The sequence below is a fragment of the Trichoderma evansii genome, assembly GCF_050947405.1.
Source record: "Trichoderma evansii strain SZMC 28006 chromosome Unknown GGI43scaffold_17, whole genome shotgun sequence".
NCBI classification, from domain to species: Eukaryota; Fungi; Ascomycota; class Sordariomycetes; order Hypocreales; family Hypocreaceae; genus Trichoderma; species Trichoderma evansii.
Window position 1 is genome coordinate 169,799 of NW_028145189.1, and position 21,803 is coordinate 191,601.

A 21,803-nucleotide genomic window follows, 5' to 3' on the forward strand; every position below is an offset into this window, starting at 1 on the left:
AAAACACTAAAGCAGGCCCAGCCCTCAGAGCCTCTCGGGCCCTGGCCCCAGGCTCTTTGGGTGGCACCGGGCGCGGGCCCGGATCTGGCTTCAGAGGTGTCAACCCACGCGCTACTCGTCACCTAGTCGTGACGCTACCGGCTCGTAACACAGGACGAAAAAAAAAAAATTGAAAAGAAAAAAACCTGCTAGTGCATGGCCCGGCTGCAGCGCCGCATCCATTATCAAGGCGTAGCTGAGCCCAGCGATTGGGCCGCCTGGCACTAGACCCCGGCCCCAAGGCGCCCAGCTGGCGTTCAGTGGCTCGCCGTCGCCAGGCCCCAGGGGTCAGAAAGCCGCTACGAGACAAAAGTAGCGAGCTACTAAGGCAAAGTAGGCCTAAAGGACTACGAGGATACAGGGGGCTAGAGCGCTAGTAGCAGTAGCAGTCGTTTACTGACCCGGCTGCTATTTTCCCAGCAGCGTTGGTAATGATGACGACGATGGTGAGCTTGCGTGTACTCAATGGCACAATGGTGGACAGATGCCTCTGAATAGCACAACGGAATGCCTCTCGTTTCAGAGACAGACAAGCGTGTTGTTTGTTTGTTTTTTTCTCGCCTCTCCGCCTTCAAATCTCCGACCGGTGGTACGTGGCGTCACTGAGACAGCCACCACAGAAAACTGAGACAAGATTGCGTGGAGCAAAGCATCTCCGACCTCAGCCTCGCGGCGCTTGTATGGAGACGCAGTACTCCTTCGTACAACAGAGCAATCTCTTCTCCGCATTTTGGCCTACTCTACTCTACAACTATGCATGGGCACTGCATACTACTAATATCTAGAAGTGATCTTCCACCGCGGCATCATCATCGTACAAAATGCAGGCTCCCAAACCGACGGTCCTTCATCGCCCATCCCATCTTGATCCTTCGTGGCTGCAGCCAACTCGAGCCTTGGACAGGGGCTGGTCTTCCTCCGCCAATCTCGTCAATATGCGGCACGCTGCTCAAAGGCATTGAAAATTTCCGATCAGCATTCACCATCAAGGGCGGGGTCTCCTTCATTTCCCCTCTTCCATCGCCGCAAATGGCCGCAAGAACTGGTCTGATTTGGGTCGTCACACACTTCGTATTCATCAGGTTGGCGGCATCTCAGCAGTGAAGAGTCGCTAGCAAACAGCAATCTGGGGGCGAGACAGGAATCGCACGCTGCTACTCTAAGCTTTTGAGCTCCTAAGCTCCAAAGGCGTGAATCTCCACTCGCCATGCTTGCACGCACCTACATACACGAGTGATTCACATGCAGCTCCACTGAAACGACCCAGGCAAAAAGAGCTCTTCATTAAAGCACAGGCCTGTGCATGTACTTCGCCTCATTCTTCACCACGCTCACGCTCACGCTCACTCTTACTCTCTCAAAAGGGAGAAAAAGGGCTGAGCGGCTTCCATGCATTTCGCTCTCCTTCTCTCCTTCTAGCTTCCCCTGTTTGGCATATCAAACGATTAGCGCATCTATCCGGGTGATACTGACGTCGCATTGCAGGGAGAGCTATCCAGTTAAACCCCCGATCGCCACCCAGACAGCTACGGAACCCATTTTAACTGGAATTAATTATGGGACGGGCAATTGAGCAAAGGCGTTTGCGTGCAGCATGGGCGCAATAGGGCTGCTAGAGCGCGGGAAACAACAGCCAGAGCGAGAAACACATGGTCCTGGGATCCATGTCTGCGAAAACGCTGCTAACTTTGTGGGACCCGTCAAACAGTCAAAAGAGGATCTGGGTGCGCTATTGTCGTGATTAGAGCAAGACGAGGCCGATCGATGAGATTCGCTTGCGCCAATGAGCCCTGGATTCTCGCTCGCGTTCCCGAGATCTGATACGACTAGATCAGCCCGTCGCTTCGTTGGAAAGTGGCAGCAAACAAGTATGGAGCACCAAGGCAATGGCGCTACTGCTTCTCCAAATTGATGGCGACATGGGCCTATCTGGAGAGGCTCAATCCCTTGCCGCCAGCCCAAGAATAGGCGTTCATCCCATCTATTCTATCAAGTTTGTACGACTGTGATTGATGCCCTTTCCCAACGATACTCACCAAGCCAAAGAATGTGACGAAACACGCATACCCCTAAGGGAAAACCGTAAAACGGCAGCAATCTCCTCTGTGCTACCACTCAATTTTAATTAGGCAGCCTCTCCTGTTAATACTGCCACCTAATACCCATGTTAGAAGGGATGAGCCCCCTCCCTCGCGCCGTCAATAGCCCAAGCGCTTTATGCAGCTATCGCCGCACCAAAGGCGATCTAGTTCCAGGTTTATCTGTCCGCCTCAGTAAGGCTTTCACACTGAAGTATCTCTGCGCTCATCCCTCTCCTGACGGAGGTCAAATATGGAATAGTAGCAGTGCAACCTGCATATGTTTAATTTCATTATGGGAACTAGGGAACATCATAGCTTACACCATCTTAGCTACCTAGCAAGGCAACGTCAGTAGTCGTGTCAGCTGGACAGGGTTCTCAACAAAAAAAAAATGCAAAAGAAAAGGAGAGAGTTCCAGACTGTCAAATTTCGGCCATTATAAGCCCCTTCAGTCCAACTCTCAAATAAGGTTGCTCTACTTTTCCCATGTTGCGCCTCTGATGAAAAAACATACCAAGGACTTTTGTTTTTATCACCTTTGCCTTACGGCACTTCGCTTTTTCGCCTCGTGGTCTGTAGCTGGCTGACGCCCCCTAGTTCCCACTTACGTCTATCTTTCCATTTTCTTCTTTTGTTACGTTGCTCTTTGGGAAATACGAGAAAGCCATCGCGCGGCGGGTGAGGCTTGAACTTAATTCAGAGGCTATCGAACATCAATATCAGAAATTGTCTTATTTTTATTTATTTTTTAAACTTCTATCCCAAAAACACCGACGAATATTCATACGTTTACACCTTCTAAATGAGATGTCTTTCTACATTGTCTGAATGACTCGCTAGAGGACGATATATGGCCTTTTGGTGAGCATGTCTATATACTTGATATGCTTGTACCCAAGTTCAACACCGGACAACGCCCGTTGCATCTAAAGCCCCGAACTTTTCCACAAGGTTAGCGGACTTTTTCTAATATTTTTCACGTAGATTATAATCACCAACGGCCGTATTACGCGCAATAATGAGGCCGAGGTTGAAGAAGTCTCACAGCCTCACCGTAGAAGTTCTCTTCCCATGACTGAGATTTAATGCCGAATCATTGCAAGTTACCTGCATATGCTCTAATTCGACAAAGCCAATATCCCAACCTCATCTAGATGTCAATATTCCCAGCTTTTCCGTATCATCAAACCAAGAAACCAGCTTCATCAAGGTCTCTTCCTCTGAATTTAATGGTTTCAAGTACCTCCTTAGCAGATTTGTGGCCATTCTTCGCAGCCTTAGCGCTAAGAGATACAAGCCTATGGGCCATGGAGAAACAAGTCATGTGACATCAACTCCATTCTCAACGACATCCTTTTCTCTCTCGTCACCAATTCGCAGCCCATGTACATATTACAGAATATCTAACGCCATGCAGTCATTTTAAACTATATATCCAATATTCACTCGTGTTTATCGGTTTAATTTCATCCCCTATTACTTGGTTAGCCGAGATATCGACCGAGTTCCAAACTCAGTCAATAGACTTATTCAGCCACATTCTCCATTCTCACGATCTTCCAGAAAAAACTTCAGAAAAAAAAAAAGAAAATGTTCAAGTGAGCCACCTCATCATAGCAATAACCGCCCCTCAAAAATATTGACTCTTCACTTACACCCCCCTTCTAACTTTTGCAGAGCTTATACCAATCTGGCCCCCAAGACCCGCCTCGGCGTCGGTGTCGCCATCATCGCTTGGGGCTGCGCTGGGCTCTATCTGTCCGACAAGGCCGAGGAGAAATTTGGATATACGCCAACTGAAGAGGACAAGTCTGCGCTACGTGACATGGCGCCAAAAATCACAACCGTCGAGAAAAACCAAGAGCGTTGAAGGGCAGGAGGCAGGAGGAGCCTGCTATATTGGATTTCACTCTCATCCGCATTCTCATATGTTCCCATTCTCACCAGCAATTATCATTGTGAGCAGCACTTTTTAGCAGTATTCTTGCCCTGCATCTCTGCTCTCTTAAAAGTCTTGCAACTAATTTACAGCTAGCTTGCTGTCAGGCTGGATAGGAGCTTTGCTTATAATGCCAGTCGTATATCACGGCAGATGAAGCTCATAGAAGCACATGTAAACATATTAAACATCAAGAAATCGTATAGAAAACATATAGAAAACATCTGAAGAGAAGCCATTTTGTGAAAAACCTGATTCTATTGCGATGACTATCGTTCTGTTTCGTTCTGCCCTGTTTAACCATCAGGGGGCTCTTCTTTTTTTACAAAGTCTCTAACAGTTTGCCAACCTTTCATCCTCCGCTCCCACCATCCGAATTCCATCCCCATTTTGTTTTTACTTTTCCACCATCCTTCACGTCACCCATCTGGCGACGTCGCCCATCTAGCGTTGATAACGCAAGACGGAAAAATACTCATTATATAACCCAGTCCACGAGATCATAATGGCGTACTAGGAAATTACCACAGCCGGCCAAAATTCCTCCCTTCTATGTCGGATCGAAGTCTAATAAAAGTCAACTCCACACCCTATCTATCCGTACTGAAAATGCAATTTGCAGCACACAAGACGCCACCGAAGCCGAACCCTCATGTATGCATGCAAAGCAAGCCGAATGGATTTGTCCGCTCATACAGTCGCCCATATGCGTGGTTCCATCGGCTGCGTTCTCACACCAAAAGAAAATAATAAGAAAAGACGTTAAAAAACCAAACCGTAAAAGAAACTATAAAATCAAATCGAAACGCCTCTCAATGCAACCCTCGGTTTTTTTTAGGAGTTTTGGGGGGGTTTTTTTTAGTCTTGCAACCTTTTTTCTCCAACAAAGACGAAGACAGCGTAAAATCAGCAAATTAGAAGCGCAGTTTGTTGAATTCCGAAAATACCCGCGTTCGACAGGGGTGTAAGGTTCTCTTTGTTCTCAAAGCTCGCTCAGCTCAAGTTTTCGTTTTTTCCGTGCTTCTTAAACAGGTGCGGAAAGGACGCTAGAGGGGCCACAATCCAGGTTTGGATTGGGAATACAAAGAGAATTTCTTATACTCCTATTGGCTGGCGGGAGGGTCATCTTTATGTGGACTCGGCTCTGGTTTTTAACCGGCGAGATTAGGCTCGGCCTTGATTTCGGTCTGCGTCTGTCCATGATTAGGAGCTGTATTAGGAGGATGGATTTGAGGTTGATGCGCACCAGGCTGGAAGACCTGAGACCAGTCAAGGCCAGGCTGTTGGTTCGGGTTGGAACCACCGTACATGGGAATACCATTCTGACCAGGGGGCATACTGTAGTTTGGCATCTGTTGATTGGTCATGGTGCTAGAAACGTCGCCCGCATATTGCTGCGAGGCGCCCATTACAGGCCCAGTCATGTTCCTCCGGTCCGCATCATTATCAAGTCTACCCATGCTGCTTGACCTGGAGAGTTGACTCTGGTCGCCAGCCATGCCGTTCATGCCATCCTGAACGGGAACAATACCAAAGGGATGAACAATGTTGTTTCCACCCATGTTACCCAATCCATTCAAGTGGTTCAAATCTCCTCCATTCTCAAGAGCTGCCTTCTGCTGAGCCTGAGCATTCTTCTTGACATGAGCCTGCGGGTGGGACAAGTGGCTAGCGCCGGTGGGGTTGCCACGGCGGATAGAGCACTTCTGGAAGTGACGCTTGAGAATGTCGCTTCGAGAGAATGTATCCCGGCAGAGAACACACATGTAGGGGCGGTCACCAGTGTCTACAGGACCAAGTCAGCATACACAACCGAATTCACGCGAGAGGAATTGCAAATTGAGAACTTACGACGAAGGAGGTGGCGCTTCAAGTGCTTGGCGTGGAGGTAAGTCTTAGTGCAGTGAGGGCAAGGGAACTTTCCATCAGCATCCTTGACGGGAATAACAGTGTTCTTCGCGCCAGTTCCAGCGGCCTGGGCAGCAGGGCGTCCAGGAGCACTGGGCAGGATTCCTCGGCGGCCTTGAGATCCAACAACGTGAGTTGGCTGCTCGCCATCTTGGAGGATGGAGTTGGGCTGCATGAGAGAACCAGGGCCGTAAGGAGAGGCTACACCAGGCTGGGGCATGATGCCACCGGGGGGCATGGGGCGCAGAACTGGAGGACCGCGGCCACCAGAAGGCGCGGGAGCAATGGGTTGCGGGTGTGAGACCGCAGTGGTTGCTTGTGGCATCATACCAGCAGAGGTAGCATAGCCCTGGTGAGGGTACGGGTTCTGGGCCATGGAGTAGATACCAGGACGGTGACCAGGCTGCGAGGTCTGCTGCTGGTAGCTGGGCAGGTTCTGGTTTGGAGTGTTTGGAGTGCCTGGAGTTCGCGGTGTATGCGGGTGGCTACCGTAGAGAGGCTGCATGGCAACGGTATGGGGCTGCAGAGGCGGAAGCGTCTGCGGCAGAGGAGAACCAGTTTGAAGCTGGTGAGGCGAGATGGCCGTGGGTGATGGGTATGTTTGAGCCGCAGATGTGTTTACACCATTGGTCGGGTATTGAGGGCCGTCCATAATCTTGCAAGACGCGTCGAGATGATAGACGTGTGTTGTGTTTTTTTTTTCCTTGTTCTTGTCCTTGTCCTTTACTACCTCAAGGGAGGGAGAGACAGCGAGTGCGCGAAGAGTAGGAATTGGCGTAAGATCGACTCGGAAGATGACGAAGTGTGTTCGTCACGAGTATAGAAGACGACGAGTGCGATTCTTCTTGTTCTCAACTCTCAATGAGGCCCACGCGTGATGTTGCGAAAGGCTCTGGGGAAGGTGGAGGTCAATTGAATGAGGCTCTCAGTAGAACAGGTCCCTCAATTTTTGAGAAGTTGGTTAGGTAGGGAACAGTCGAGTGGGGTGGAGAACTGGGTCTCGTTCCTATTTTATCTGCCCTGGAGAGAGCGCAAGAACTGTCAGGTACAAAGAAAAAGTATTGTATCAGGAAAAAAGCGAGCGAGAAAAAAAAGTGCCAAAATGGTCGAGCGCGAAGTGGGGCGAGGTGTGTGAGAAAGGGAAAAAAAAAACAACGCGCTAGCAAGGGGAGGGTGGAGTGGCAACAAGAACCTTTCCAGGATGCCGAAAGCGCAGAGTGGGGTACAAGTAGGGTGCCAGCGCTTGTACCGGTACAACGCAGCGAGTACAGTGCGCTGCAGCGGAACGTTGGCAGACGCAGCTGCTGTACCGTAGCGGTCGCTCAGCGGGCGGTGGCGAGTGGGGCTAAGCAAAGGGAAGCGCTATCGCTATCAGGTGGCATCGCGAAGGCCGCAAGCAGAAAAACACAGAAGGGCGTCGAATTCGGGGAAAACATTGCGAGTGCAGCGCTGGGATGCGGGTGAGGCATCGTGGCATGTACGAGTACTGCTAGCAGGATGGGTACGGGAATAGCAGCAGACCAGGAAGGGTTCTGGGGCAATGGAGGTGGGAGGGGATCCAGCATCAAAGAGGAGGTTGACCTCTCGCTCTTTTTTGTGGTCTTTTTTGGAGAAGGCAGAAAAGGGACGGAACGGCCATGAGGGGCCCTCTTTTTGTGCACTCACCTTAGCAGTGCCGCGGCTGAACTCCAATATATCGTAGCTGAAGCTCACGAGACGGGATCAAAGGGCGAGAAAGACAAAAAGATAATCAGCTAATGAGCCCTAGCAAGATTGAGAGGGTTGAAGGAGGAAAAAAGAAGAAGAAAGCCAGAGAAAAAAAGGTCGGAAAAGTCCAGGTCTCAAAGAAAGAGTACTTGTAGGCTGGACTTCGTCACGTCAAGAAAAAAAAAGACTAGATGGCCGGAGAAAAGACGGACAGGGGAGAAGGGATAAGGGCGCTAGTCCGCTCTACAGTAGACTTGGCGGTACCTGGTACTTTGTGCTTGACGCGTCGGCCAAATGCTACAGTAGTCGAAAAGGCCAAAAAGTCATAATTTTGGAAAAAGAAGCTTCTACGGCCGTATATCTGCTACAGCCTAGTAATATGTGGTAATAGTTTGTAATATACTACTTCAAACGGCAGTACCAGCATCCTACTTGCAGGATTACCAGCCTGCTTGCAGCAATAAAACATGTCGCAGACAAACCGCCTGTTGAGCACTGGGCCGTATAAAGTTTCCCGCTAGGAAGAATTTGCTTTTTACGGTGCTGCTGCAACAGCCTTTGCATTTGCGCATCACTTGCCACAGACACACCACAGTTCATCCCAGCAGCCACAATGCCGCGTACTCGCACATGGCATCAAAATAGCAGCGCTGCTGCCGCCTCGCCGCTGGCCTTCGCCGTCGCCCTTTCCGAAGTTTTCTGTACACACAGCTCCCCGTCGGGGCTACAGCGGCCTTTGCGCACGGGGCTAGTCGCTCGCACGCACCTTTCCTTCCTCTCGTTTCTTGATTAGTCTGGCGACCTACCGCCACCGGATGATCAATTAAGCAGCATGGCCAGTACAGGTACTTGCCGCACACCTGCCGCATCCAGCCGCTGTCGCAGGCGGCCGGAGGTACCTGCCATGTATTCGCTGCCGCATCGATGCCTTGGGCATCGTCTTTTGTAGTGACACCTACATAGCGCCAGCAAAGTTTATCAACTCGCGCCAACTGAAAAGCAGGGCGAGCGCCAGTGCTCATTTGCCATCCAACACACGGCGCAATTGTCATGTTGAGGTGATGCTCGTCTTCGCGAGCGAATTCCCAGCCGCCTTGTCTCGGCGCACTGCGCTGATGGCAAATTGACGAAAGACAGGTTCCAAAAAGCTGCTCAGGGTTCAAATGATCCCGGCGCCTCGACCAGGGGGCGGCACTTTTTGCTCTTTCGCGTAACGACAGGGATCTCTGGTCGTCAATGGATTTTGGCGGCAGACGGTGCCGATGTTCGGGGGGGTGTCTTTCATGACACGACTCGTCTCAGCGAGAAGCGATCATTTCTTCTGGCCCTGCTTGCGGCCAAGGCCCTGGCCATTGTCATTGGTGTGAGTTGTCTGTCTGAGAAATAGACGCGGATTGCGCTGGTAATATCCCCATGTCTGATATCTCTCTCCCTAGGCTGCTCCCTACTTGTACGAGTACGCGCTATCTCTCTTAGCTGCTGTGCTGTGAGGGCTCTGCCAAGTGGCATCCCAATGCTACCGTGTGCGGCGCCTGACGTGCTCGTTTATCCCGTCTATCTTACTTTGTACTACATACCACATCCGGGTATTGGGATGCCATGGCACAATGACAATGTACAGTATGCTTCGCTTTCAAGCCACGGGCCGCATGGGAACCCAAAGAGAGCGAGAGACCGAACAGGCCCAAACCGCTTTGCAGCTGATGCTACGACTATACGAGTAGTTAGATAGCAGCATCGTCATCATCATCACTATCACCATCACTATTACCATATCATAGCACGCACGCACTCCCCGTACATGGTAGTGGCATCGGCGATATGCCTTAACTTACAATGACTGAATGCTCGTTTTGGAACCTACCTCCCTCCGTGGCAATAGCAGAGGCGGCCTGCTGGCTGCATCCTTTTCAATCTGAGGGACGCAAAAAGTTCGTTGTTGCAACCTCGTTTGAGCCATCTTCCGTATGCTGCTGCATCTTTCTCGTTTCGTTTTCTGTCACGGCAGCACATTCTGTTTCCTAATTACCTCATAGACAGCGGTCCGGCGGTCAATGAAACTCGCCGACGTCGCTATGTGCCGTACCAGCCTACTCGGCGTTTGCTTTTGTATTATCAATCTGTTTTTCAGCAGCCCAGACGTTTCTTCATCCCCGGCTACCTGCCACCACCAGCACCTGTTCCCTCGTACGAGAGTCTGCCACCCAGTAGGGGATCAGGGCTCGTACGGTGACAATGCAAGCTATGATGGCTTAGCCACAACACTAGCCTATTTCTCTGCCCTTGCTTTCGTCCTTTGTCTCTTCCACTGCTAACCCGGTCGCATGTACGATACAACCAAGTGCTCAACCTACTTTGGACTCGATGCTGCAGCTACACATCCTTCACAGCGTGCTAATCAAAATTGACTACCTTAGCCGTGCATGGCATGGCACAGCAGACCCTACATGCCTAATGTCAATGCAATCCTACTATACCACCACTGCTAGTGGCATGGTAGCGTCGTGCATGTGTGCGGCCATTCAAAGCTGCAAGTGCTAGCCATACTATGTAATAGTGCTCCTCCATACTAGGATATAAGCAACTGCTGTCCATGGACATCAAAGCAATGCCCAATGCCACTTTGAAACAGCGCTCGAATTCCGCATCACGCGGGTTGTCGAAATACAGCTGCGCAGGGTATCACCGCTAATGTGGTACGAATTATCAGCCTCTTCTGCATCACATGACTATCAAAAATGCCTGTCTAGATCAAGGGAAAAGTGCTATTTTCCCGACATGAGATGCAAATCATGGGTTTGATTGGTGGACGTCGGGCAATACGCACAAGGAAACGGCCAAGTCACTAATACGCTTGACAGGCAGCACAGACACCACAAAAGGATTTTGACAAAGAGGGATCAGCTGCAATGCTCTACAATACCCTACTAGCGCAATCTTGGCTCCAAATAAAGCCCTTTCATTCTTTCTTTCTTTCTTTCTTTCTTTCTTTCTGCTTCTCTGTCTCGAGGTCGAAGCGCAAGGTCTATCATTCCGCTTGCAAAATCTTTGGCTACAATATGCTGTACAGTATGCAGCGCGGAGCACAACGTCCTGTACTGTACAGCTGGCACTATAAGCAGCTATGCGCACGAGTCAAGCAGTAACATGCTAACATGAGTACTACCAGTAGTAGCAGTACCTAGTGCGCCTGTAGTTTTGATTCCGGTCCGATATATGAGATACTGCTGGGATATCAACCTCGGAGCATTGAAAAGGGAGTTCTGCACGAAGTTACTAATTAGGGAAAAAATTCCGCTCGTGCGAGGATGAAGTACTGGTACTACGTGTTGTTCCAGGTAGTGTAGCAAGAAAAGGATCAACAGCTACCCCCCCACCAGCCGAAATGCTCGCTCATCCCAAATATTGTATCGGGCTTCATTCGTTGGAGATCACGTCATCTCCTGCTTCTTCCGCCACGTACTGTGTAGCTTTCCCATCTCAGCACTTGTCGGATTACAAAACGAGGCCTGTTACGGACCGATCAAGGCGGCAGAAACGCAACTTGGCTGTGAACCATACACCAATCATTGCCGTTAACGCGTCGACAAGTGCAAGCGCCTTCCAGAGTGCCCCCTGCACTCCTCTGCTCTGCCAAGTGGCAGCGGCCATTGGTTAAGTATCTGAACCATGGCCTCGCAGTTGGCATCGAATCCACAAAGGACAGATCTTGGTGGTGGACCCAGGCCACACCCTCTTTTGTGTTCTCTCGCGAATGGCCTCAGGCCCATGCTCGCTCCATTACTTGCGTCCACTCTTCAGCGGTAGCGATCCGGCGGGCAGAGAGCCCAAAAAGCTTCGACGTGCAATCCAGAAGCTCTGGAGCCTATGAGCAGTGGAGTCTTCCCGCTGAGGGACGCAGATTTGGAGGACCCCGTTTCTCGCCCCCAGGTAGATTCGTGTAGATTCGTTGGCCCGGGTGTCAACGCCTCGCTTTAGCTCTTTGCGGCTCTTGACTGGAATCCACGATCTCACATATATAAAAGGGCTTCGAAAGGCGGTAAAACTATCTCCGTGGCGCCTATTGAATGCCGACCGGACCGTATCGCACTCACCCAGTCTCGGATTTCTCATGAAGTCGATGACCTTGGCTATGCGCCCCTAGCTTCCCCTACCATATTATATGACCAACGCCTTCGTCGGACAACGGCCGAGGGGCTCAGGAGAGAACCAGCCGTGCCATTTACGAGAATTGTCCGCGGAGGCGACCCTGGTAGACAGCGTCCTTTTTCATTATTATTTTTTCTACATTATTTTTTTTTTTTTTTTTCCTATTTTTTTTTATACTGGTTTTGTTTTCATGACTCTCTATTTCCTCGCCTTTCACGCCCGTGCCAGCCTAGCAACAGGGGGTTTTCTGGCTCCCTTTTCCGTCTCTTATCCGTAGCGGGCTCCTCTAAACGGACAGATTTGCTTGACGACACTATATTTATGAACTAACGCAACTAGGGTGTATACATACAACACACCGAAGAGAGAGATTCGACAAGCGTTATGGATCAGTCACGGATTCCGTTCGGCCAGTGCTAGTTTGGTTCGCCTCTCTGCCAGATCTGAAACCGTGTTAAGAACAACCAGAGAAGAAAAATCATTTTAGATCCAAATTCCGAAAACTCTTATTGTTGTGGCGCCCGTGGCTCAAGCCCCGTTGGATTTGCGGTTAATGGGGGGGTCGCGCATAATTACGTCACAGCTGCCTCTCTGTCTCGCTTTTTTTTCCCAACTGTTTTTTTATTCCGAATTAACAGCAGCATAACCAACATTGCCATCGTGGCCCTCCCGAGCATTCCCCGAGCGGCCTAGTGCAAATCTCCTCGGCACCATTGCGCCTCACCGCCTGACGTGCAGATTTTTTGGCCTCATCTCTATGCACATCTTATTCCAGCAACGAGTCAATTCTCACCACTAGCGCGGCCTGAAATTCAGACAATGGAGGCATCCCGGCTAGGCTGACAAATGAAGAGCTGGCATGCCATATCTCTTACGCCATGCCCTAAATAGGCAGCATGCCCGCCGGCGACCAAATTCAAGCCATCGCCGGCGACAGGTGGCTAGGCAAGACAAGTCCCAAAGTGGCCCTAAACAGACGCACTGAGTCGTCAGATACGAGTAAGTCTGGACGGCCTAGCTGTGCGCTACCAGAGGTGACTACCTAGTACCAGCACTTGTAGGCATTAAAACGGGTGTAAGAAATGCAAAGTGATGGCCCGAAACGGCACACACCCTGCGCGAGTCCTGCTTCGGCATAGGGGACGGCGTTTGGTGACACGACAGCCCGCTTAGTTTGCTTGTGCTGAAGATTGGCATTACCCGCGCGCAGTTTTGGGCATGAGACAAGGCCGTACGATGTATTCTATACTTGAGATGCTGAGTGCTCGATCCCAGAGCATGATCACGATTCACGCATATCAGCTGTTGAAAATCCTTGCCCGTTATTATTATTTTCTGAAACCGGAATTGCTCAAAGCGGGAAACCGAATGACATCTATTGACATTTTTTGTGTGGCTGGCGGGAATATAAGTGACATGCGCATAAAAGCCAGCATTGACGAATCGATGGTGCGTCCTTAGTTGGAGGGAGGGGCTGCGCAGCTTTTGCTATTTCCTCTTTGTCCTTGCACGCCAATGTCGACTCCAACTTTCGGGGATCCGATCGATCGAGGGAGAATTCAACGCGCGAATAAGCCTTTTGTGTAACGCTGGTGAGGACCACGGTGGCCGTCTGGTATCCATTTTGTCCGCACACTTCGGCATTGGGGTCGACGTTCCTGGCGATGCAGCGGGACCGGTGGCACGAGTGGAGAGTTGTCACGCTGGCTGCCCGTTCCGAACTTCTCCATCGGCTCCATTTCCACTGCGTTGTCAGATCCGTTGGAATCAAGATTTAGGACCTCTGATAGCCTACCAACGCCCGCATCCGAGCAGAACCACAGCGGACATCTCTCCGTACATACATGTAGTTTTTTTTTTTCCGTTGACGATATTATATGCACAATGACATGCACTAGGACGGATCTCCATATCACGAGTAAGACTGGGACGAGATGCTATTCATGCATTCATGCAACCGAGTAGTAATACGTCGTGACCCCCATATCGTACAGTATAACAGCCACCACACACACCACGAAGCAAATTTCTATTTTAGGATTGGGTTACGAAGTAGGCCATGTATCAACGTGTTTAGAACTCTTCACTTGCCCCTCACAACGGAATGTACGAGACAATGCGCATCTGCTTCATACTTGTGAGCCTCTGATGGCCCAGTCAACCCAACCCACGCCGAAATATACAGGAAACGTGGCCCGGGCTTGCTGCCAAGCGTTGTACCGCCACAACAAGGACCAAAACCGACAGCAAAAAGGAGAGAAAGCAAATGTGATGAATAAATTAATTATTATAAATTCGTCTCAATAGCCTTCATTTGCCTTCATTTCCCGCCGCTCGGTCATTGCACTGCAACAGGCATTTGTGATTGCGCGAGTACTACCATCGCCGCAATATGCAGTTGGGTTGGTGACGGACTTGGTCGCTTATATAAGTACCATCTACCTGAGACCCTGGTCTTGAGGGTGTCTCCAGTGTTGCCGAACTTCTTTCCCGCTCATCAAGATACGCCCCAATTTCTTGTCGGCTGCGACGGAGCCCAGGCTGGGGCTAACCCCAAACCAGCCACTACCATTCGATCCTCGCAGTTTTTGGCGTGCAGGAGACCATCTCAGTCGGTTCGACGTCACTCTCAACGTCCAGGCCCGCCAAATAACCCCGAAATTGCAGGGATACTGGCCATGTTAGCGCCAGTTTTTCAGAGCTTGGTTGCTTGGCTCATCCTAATGCGAAATGTACTCCGGATGAGATATATTACGAGCTCAGACATTGTGACGAGAGCATGGCTTCTCTGTATAGAACTTTCCTACATTCCCCGAGGGTCAAATCCCGCCGGCGGCTGGGGGTGCAACGAAGAGCGGTGACAATAAGCTAGTGTTGGTTGAAGACAAGACTCTCACGCTATGATACTGCTACCAGGTAGCACGGAGTAGTAGATTGGCCTTAAACAAGCTAAGAAAAAGAGGCTTGAAGCGCGAAGCACACGTAGTTCTGGGCTGTGGACACCTTGGCAGGCTGCTATTGGAGGTTTTCCACGTGGGAGTGGCCGCTGAGGAGAATTCCGCCATGCAGCCATTTCGTTCGATTTGCAATGTTAAGCGGGAAAAAGGCTCTTTGTGGTGTCAAGCCATGGTAGTGCAGGTATAACAAGGGCCAACCAAGTAGCCAAGCGCACTCATTGCCATGTCTAAAATGACCCTTTTTGACGATGCTGACCACACGCCAGAGCACCCAAAGGTAGAAAAGCAGCTAGCCAAAGTCGACGTTTTTCGCGCCCGCACACTCGTATGCAGCGAGAAAAACAAAACATTCAGTTATAGGTCATCACTGCCTCAATTATGTCAGACACGCCGGTGCGTTGACAAGGACGTGCTGTTCAAAATTCAGACATATCACCTGATGATGGAACTGTTACTCCCTAGCTACGAGAGGTAGCAGCAGTGGCATTCAGAATATGCCGCGCTGTATTGCGGACATACGAAGTATTACTAGATACAAGAAAACGTAATTGGTGTGGCTGCTGGGATAGTAACTTGCATATCTGCTCAACAGCCACCCATCAGGTTGTTGCAGGGAGCATGTACACGATACAATGGCATATTCCTTGTGTTCTCGTACGAGTACGGAGTACACCACGAGCATCGATTCCCTGTCGAGTCCCATTTTGCCGACGGGCCTAAACTCCGATTCAGCAGTGCTCGTTCTGGGACCCTTGTTCATCTAGCTCCGGCATCCATGCTTTCGTTTGCTAGCACAAGCGCCGAGTGGAACCGACGACTCTCTCGCAAGTTTACCGAATGGAGCCGACTGTGCTCGCTCTTGATATCAGGCTATTGCCAGGCTATTCATTCAGATTACATAACGCGCAGCGAATCCCGGAGAGAAGCGAAAGCCCAGGTCTTGTACGGATGAGAAGAGCTTTGTCCAACGATAGGCAAGCTAGCGCCGGCGAAAAGGGGAATATACAAAACGTACCGCTACGAGTAGTTATCAGTACTGCTATGCTATTGTCACGAGAGCAGGAAAAAAAAATACTGCTGCCTAAGAGATGGCAATCTAGCAGCTACAGCTCGTGTCATCTTGCCAGAGTACTAGTACTCCTCATACAAGTATAGTAGCAGTATACAGCTCATCTTGTGGGGCCACAAAAGCGACTTGTTCCAGCTCAGAATGGCCGATATTATGTATATACGGCATGAGTATGGACAAACATCAAGCCCTTGACACCGATGTTGGTCTAGCAAATGCAAATCAGGCACCAAGAAGAGGGCAGGGCTTGTGCTCGTATTAGGTATGTTGCTGTTCTTGGATGGAGATGAATGGCTGGGAGGGCTGGGCATTCGGACAGCCCAACCACCCCTACCCAGCAGCGACATGGGGTGCCTCCCATTATCGAAAAGCATCGGACCGCTTTATAGGTACCCAAGTACCTATCCAAAACCCAAGGTGCTACTCATACCATTCGTACCAGGTTCTCCATACACGCAAAGTACGAAGGGGAAAAGGGGGGCAGGTTCTCCGACCCCCTCTCAGCGCCCATGCTGACCAGTCGGGTTTGCAGGAAACATTCTGGTACAACCAAGTGGTCTCAGATGAAGAGACCCCCACGCTTGATCAGATACCAGGCGTGGAGCGGCAGCTGCGGCGCAATGGGACTCTCTCTACCAGCGCGCTAGGTACCGATGCATGGACAGTACATTACCGAGACACGTCAACGTCGCCAGGTAGAATAGAAGCCGTTGCTGTCCGAACAAGTAGACGGCGATGGGTAATACTACCACTAGCAGTATGGATTCGAATGATACGGAAAGATGATTTCAAACCTCAACGCCAAGTCTTCTTCTTTCCCCTTACGCCATCTGCTAAAAAAAAAAAAAAAAAAAAAAAACCAGTGCTATTATTAGTTTTTTTTTTTCTTTTGCGGTTTGTTTCTGTTTACTTGGTTTCAAAATCAGGAAAAGCGGAGCTTGCGCTCGGCGGCAGCCACATGCAAGGTAGAAAGAAAGAGGTAGTAGTACGGAGCAGCAGTGTTCAGGCTACGCGCACCACTCATAATATCCAGCAGCCGAAAGCCGCCATTTCATGCATCTGAATCCAATTTCGTCTGCCGCGCTGTCCATCAGCAGCGTTGGGCTGTAGAGCGAGGCAGCCCACCGCAGCAATACCATGCATGAAGGGCTGCTCCCAAGACGGGGTGGGAAGGCGAGGAGCCTTTGGCTCAGCCATTGATTGCGATTTTACCAAGCCTCCCTATATTTAACAATTACTTCATGTCACGTTGCCCTCGATTTTAACTGAAGGATGATGTAAGACACGTCATCTTTACAGCGTTGGTTCCCGGAAGGGAGGTCAGGTTGGTTAACTCCGCTATTACAATTGCATCTACTAATAATGCTAGATTGGTCCTGGTCATATTTCCGGTGTGTTTGTTAGGTGTACTTGTACGAATCCAGTTTGCTGTTATTATCCCTGGGCTAATACTGGTAATATGCGGCGTTATCTGAGATGACATCAACAACATGTGGCCAAGACAGTTGCACTGATATGCTACGTACTCGTACAAGCTTCAAAAACTCGTACGAGCAACCTTATTACGAGTGCATACTCCACCCCTCGGCATTTGAGATTCTACTTGTATCAGCCTTCTTGCGGGCCCAGTCCGCTGACATTGCGCCATGTACTCCATACGAAGGGCTGAACGGGGCCCTTTGGATGAAAGAGGAAAAGGGACAGAAACAAAAAAGAAGTCTCATCTGGCATATGCTTGTATTGTACCAGAGTTGGGAAGAACACCAAATGGGTAGGTGCCGGTAATTGTGGGAATATGTCCACATTGCTTTTTGAGGCAGAGCTACTCCGCATTCCCGTATCCAGCTGTCAGTCTCTAGAGGCAAAGCTGCCCGACACGGATACCCCAAATGCAACTTGAAAACCCGATAGCCGGGCCTTGGTCCATGCACCAAGACCATTAGTGGTAGTAATAACCTAGTAGTACTGCTACTACAATAGGTACTCTTATTCTATCATCCGAACAAGGGGAGTGCTACTACTCCTGCTTCTGCAGAAGATTATGACTGATACTTCATCATTTCTTGGCTAGTTGACAAGAACTAGCGAAGCGGCAGCAAACAGCAGCGTTGTAACAAGTGTTGGCGCAGCAATAAAGGGGGAAAGGGGGCTTGCTACGGACAATTGCTTCCGGCGCTTGAGGAAAAGCCTGTCTAATTTTTGCTCTCTTTTCTTTCTTATTTTTCCGTTTTTTCTTTTTTGGGTACTCCATCCCTCGAGTCCCATTCTCTTGAGCGCTTCCCTGCAGCTCCTCTGTTTCGGGGGGGGCGATATACTTCGTACGAAGCACGGGGAAACGCCTCAATGGATACGTGCACCAGTCGGATGCACTCGACGGCGCCGAGTGTGCTACGTGGAGCCCGGCGAACGCGGCTGTCGTACGCCATGCAGCGCGGGAACCCGGCCGGTCAAGTGGCTAAAGGTGGTTCGGAGGCGCCATGTTTCTATTCACGTCGTGTCAGTGCATGGGTCAGTATTCTTATTTGCCTTGACCTAGGAGTGAGCCAGTTATCAAGGGAGAGCTCGGCAAGGCGTACGGTGACTACTGCCTCTCACTCCGTTTATATAAATTTTCAGCATCTAGTGATTTGGATTATCGGGCTCTTGCAATTGATATTTTTGCTTTTATTTTTAATCTTTATTTATTCACCTATCTTCGTTTCACTTTATTTTACTTTTTTGTCTGTCTATTAGTGGAGGCTTATGACCACTCTTAGCCTCTTCGGTAGCCAGGCGAGGACCAGGTGTTCAGCCGGAGCTGAGACATAAAGGTAAACAAGCACATCGGGGCGCGCAAGATGAAACAAATCATTCCAAAATCATTGGTCCATGCTACGAAACTTTGGGTTCGGGCGACCTAGGAGGAGAGAGTTCCCTCAACCTTGCTTCGGATAGGGTTTCATTGCATGCTGGATAGAAAGCACTTGTGATTTTACTATCCTTCTTCCTTTTTCTCAATGGTGTTTGATGTTAGCTGGGGTGAAGGGCGAGAAGTCTCGACCAAGCAGGCACTTTCGGTGGGCATCTGGGATCCGATTCGACGGGTTCCAGGCAATGTAATCCGGTTGCGTTTAATGTCTGCGAGAGGGGCTCTGGCTTGCTGCATGTGCTTGCACTCATCACCGCCAATCACGTACATGGACGAATGCCACCTTGGTACCGGGACGTGGTGGACGCGTATATGTAGGGCGAAACTTACATGCTCGTGCAGGTACACGAGTACAGTTACTGCTGCTGCTACCAGGTATCGCTCTTACTATTGACCTCCTTGCCTTGCTAGCGTAGGCAACGGGAGCGGCCGCCCGGAGAATATTTCTGTCGATTTGACATGTACTTGTACGGGGCACCGGTTTTAGTGTGCAATATTGCTTGCTTTTTAGAAACCATCCTTCGTGCAGGACCAGCGATGCAGGGTGGCAAGTACCGATATACTGCGCTGTGCCGTGTTAGTGTTTGCTTATATGTGACATTTGCTTCTCTCGCCCTGCATGGGGAATAGGGGTCACCTGAGAAGGATTGGAAGAAGCTATCGAATGTGGTGGTGCCATTTATTGATTTGTTTGCCTGTTTGTTACATACATAAACAAAACTTATAGTGCATTAGCTTGATACTTCACCATGGGATTTGCTCCGGGTCTCACTTGACGCGATCCGGGGAATGACTACTACTCCTCCTGCTGCTGCTTGATGTTCTTACGCCCCTCACTCGCTAATATGCATGTTTTCGGCCTTGTGGCGGCTCTAGGGCGGCCGAGCGGGCGGCCAGATGGTGAGAGAAGGCCGGGAAGCACAGCTTTACACTAAGGGGGGATAGTGCCTGTTATTTATTTACTTTATTTGCTGCAAGTGCTGGCATAATGTGATTTGCCGTGAAGGCAGCTTATAACGTGGTGGCTGAATAAGACGTGTTTAATTGTGAGAATGCATTGGAGGTAGGGAGGAGATGCAGGAGGAGGGGGAGAGGCGTATTAGTTGTCGTGACATGTGAATATGCAAGTGAGTGAGTATGCATGAAAGGGCTGAAAGTGGGCTTTGAGGAGAGCTTGGTAGAGGCTATTGAAATGGTGTGGGAAGGTATTGACGGGTGTTGACAATCGGCAAAGTAAGGTGTTACGCCCCAGTATCCCAATAATTGCAAACGATATATTGAATCTTGTATGATAAAGGATTCGGGCAGGGCGAGTCTTGGGTTGATATTGTTTTTGTTGCTGGTTATTGGCGCCCCCTCTGAAGCCGCAGGAACGACAGCATAGTTTGGACTTTTTATCCTCCACATAGCATTATTCCTTTAGGGTCAGCCTACTTAATGATGAGCTATATTGAAATCAGTCAGAGAAGAAACTGTAATTCCATCGACATTGAACTGAAATGTCTAGGGTAAGCTCTCCATTTATTATCGTTATCTGATTGCTGACTCAGCAGTCAAATTCAACGACAAGGCGGTGGCGCAACGGGTGACCAAGGCTGTCCAATCAGAGGGCGGGATAGTGGTTGCCGATTTCCCAAATTTTGTGCCTCGCCGGACATCTATCTAAGCGGATTGGATTGATGCTGGTGGATTGAAACATTGGAAGCCCTCAGTCTCAAGATATTCGTCACAATGCCAGTCACAGCAGCAGCACCCAATGCGCTGCGAGCCTCTTCAAGCTGCGCATCGCGGCTGGGCTTGTCCCTCCACAAGGCCTCAGCATTCCCAGCGACGACGATGCGAGTAGCGAACTTCTCAACCACGGCGCCGCAATGCAAGCGCAAGACAAAGGACAGCAACAAGCGACGAGGCGTCAGCAGCCTCTACGGCTCGGGCCCCCGCGAGCCGCTGTCCATGTCCAACATGCCGCTGCCGAAACCCGTCGACTTCAAGCCCAAGATCGAGGTGGACGAGAACCACGGGCTGTGGGGGTTCTTCCCCGCCCCCGGAAAGCTCCTGCTGACACCCAAGGAGACGGAGGAGCACGGGCGCGCATGGACGGTCGAAGAGCTGAGAAGGAAGTCGTGGGAGGATCTGCACGCCTTGTGGTGGAAGTGCTGTAAGGAGAGGAACATGCTTGCTACGGCGAGGGAGGAGCTGTTGAGGGGGAAGCTTGGATTTGGAGAGCGGGAGATTGATTCACGGAGTGAAGAGGTGAGTGAGAGTTTGAAGTTTTTGGAATTTTTGATTCCTTCCATTTTGATTTTGATACCAATTGGGCTCTTTTCTTTTACTAACGGGATGGCAGGTCACCAAGACGATGAGGGCAGTCAAGCATGCTCTTACGGAGCGATTCTACACATGGCAAGATGCCGTCGAGGTTGCCAAGTCTGACCCCGAGATTAACCTGGATGGAGGAGAGGGCCAGGTGTACAACCCCTCCGCATACGAAGAGGGATACGACGAAGTTGACGTTGCGGCTCTTGAAGGCGAGGCGTCAAGGGCCACAGCGGAGAAGGAGCTGAAGGAGCCCGTGCGGTAAAGAGGGGAGCCGAAAATAAAAAATGAAAAGAATCTATGGTCATTTTGGAAATAAAAAGCTGGGCAAGGCTAAAAGGGGGGCTTGATATGATTTGATATGATATCACGGGGAAGAGTATATGAGATGTGATGTATGGTACTACCTGTATTCCTAAATAAGCAATTGGCATGTATATTACTACTAGAACGATGTATACCGAATTTATCGAGATGACTTTGACGTGTGCACAAGAGAAAATCAGAATATGGGCTCGGAGACGAAATGAACATGCTCATTAGAAGCCCCCTATTTCCTTGGACCACGATTTCGCTAAGACCCCTTCCTTTCATTATGGCTGTCTTTTTAGTATCGGTATTACTCGTAACGTGACCGTTTCATTCAGTCATTGAGCAGGGGGTTTTGCCCATCACCGTTACTCGTAATTGTTGAATCTGCAACGGGCGCGGTATCAGGAGGTGGTCGTAG

General features: G+C 50.1%; 4 protein-coding genes across 4 annotated transcripts; 3 read left to right on the forward strand and 1 right to left on the reverse strand.

Annotated features, from left to right (window-relative positions):
* The first annotated feature begins 3,424 nt into the window (after positions 1–3,424).
* GGI43DRAFT_410830 (uncharacterized protein) lies at positions 3,425–4,309 on the forward strand. The gene is made up of 2 exons (XM_083206660.1): positions 3,425–3,718; positions 3,798–4,309. Exons 1-2 carry the CDS (start codon positions 3,711–3,713, stop codon positions 3,988–3,990), a joined length of 201 nt encoding a protein of 66 aa, XP_083058268.1. The 5' UTR covers positions 3,425–3,710; the 3' UTR covers positions 3,991–4,309.
* A 295-nt stretch (positions 4,310–4,604) lies between these two features.
* On the reverse strand, positions 4,605–6,751 carry GGI43DRAFT_114044 (transcription factor domain-containing protein). Its single transcript, XM_083198959.1, has 3 exons — positions 5,911–6,751; positions 4,687–5,845; positions 4,605–4,626 (listed from the first exon to the last, which is right to left on the reverse strand). Exons 1-2 carry the CDS (start codon positions 6,617–6,619, stop codon positions 5,211–5,213), a joined length of 1,344 nt encoding a protein of 447 aa, XP_083058269.1. The 5' UTR covers positions 6,620–6,751; the 3' UTR covers positions 4,605–4,626; positions 4,687–5,210.
* A 9,112-nt stretch (positions 6,752–15,863) lies between these two features.
* GGI43DRAFT_114479 (uncharacterized protein) lies at positions 15,864–17,161 on the forward strand. Its single transcript, XM_083198961.1, has one exon. The coding sequence runs from the start codon at positions 16,130–16,132 to the stop codon at positions 16,910–16,912; it is 783 nt and encodes a 260-aa protein (XP_083058270.1). The 5' UTR covers positions 15,864–16,129; the 3' UTR covers positions 16,913–17,161.
* Positions 17,162–20,349: 3,188 nt separating this feature from the next.
* GGI43DRAFT_114073 (mitochondrial 54S ribosomal protein uL29m) lies at positions 20,350–21,525 on the forward strand. The gene is made up of 2 exons (XM_083198960.1): positions 20,350–21,010; positions 21,105–21,525. The coding sequence occupies exons 1-2, from the start codon at positions 20,489–20,491 to the stop codon at positions 21,336–21,338; spliced, it is 756 nt and encodes a 251-aa protein (XP_083058271.1). The 5' UTR covers positions 20,350–20,488; the 3' UTR covers positions 21,339–21,525.
* The last annotated feature ends 278 nt before the right edge of the window (positions 21,526–21,803 follow it).

Bases quoted from the DNA above. Each gene is read 5' to 3' on its own strand.
- GGI43DRAFT_114044 (XM_083198959.1), bottom strand. From the start codon at position 6,619: ATGGACGGCCCTCAATACCCGACCAATGGTGTAAACACATCTGCGGCT. The intron at 5,846-5,910 runs GTAAGTTCTCAA...TTGGTCCTGTAG, and splicing joins GAAGCGCCACCTCCTTCGTC to ACACTGGTGACCGCCCCTAC.
- GGI43DRAFT_114479 (XM_083198961.1), top strand. From the start codon at position 16,130: ATGGAGATGAATGGCTGGGAGGGCTGGGCATTCGGACAGCCCAACCAC.
- GGI43DRAFT_114073 (XM_083198960.1), top strand. From the start codon at position 20,489: ATGCCAGTCACAGCAGCAGCACCCAATGCGCTGCGAGCCTCTTCAAGC. The intron at 21,011-21,104 runs GTGAGTGAGAGT...ACGGGATGGCAG, and splicing joins TTGATTCACGGAGTGAAGAG to GTCACCAAGACGATGAGGGC.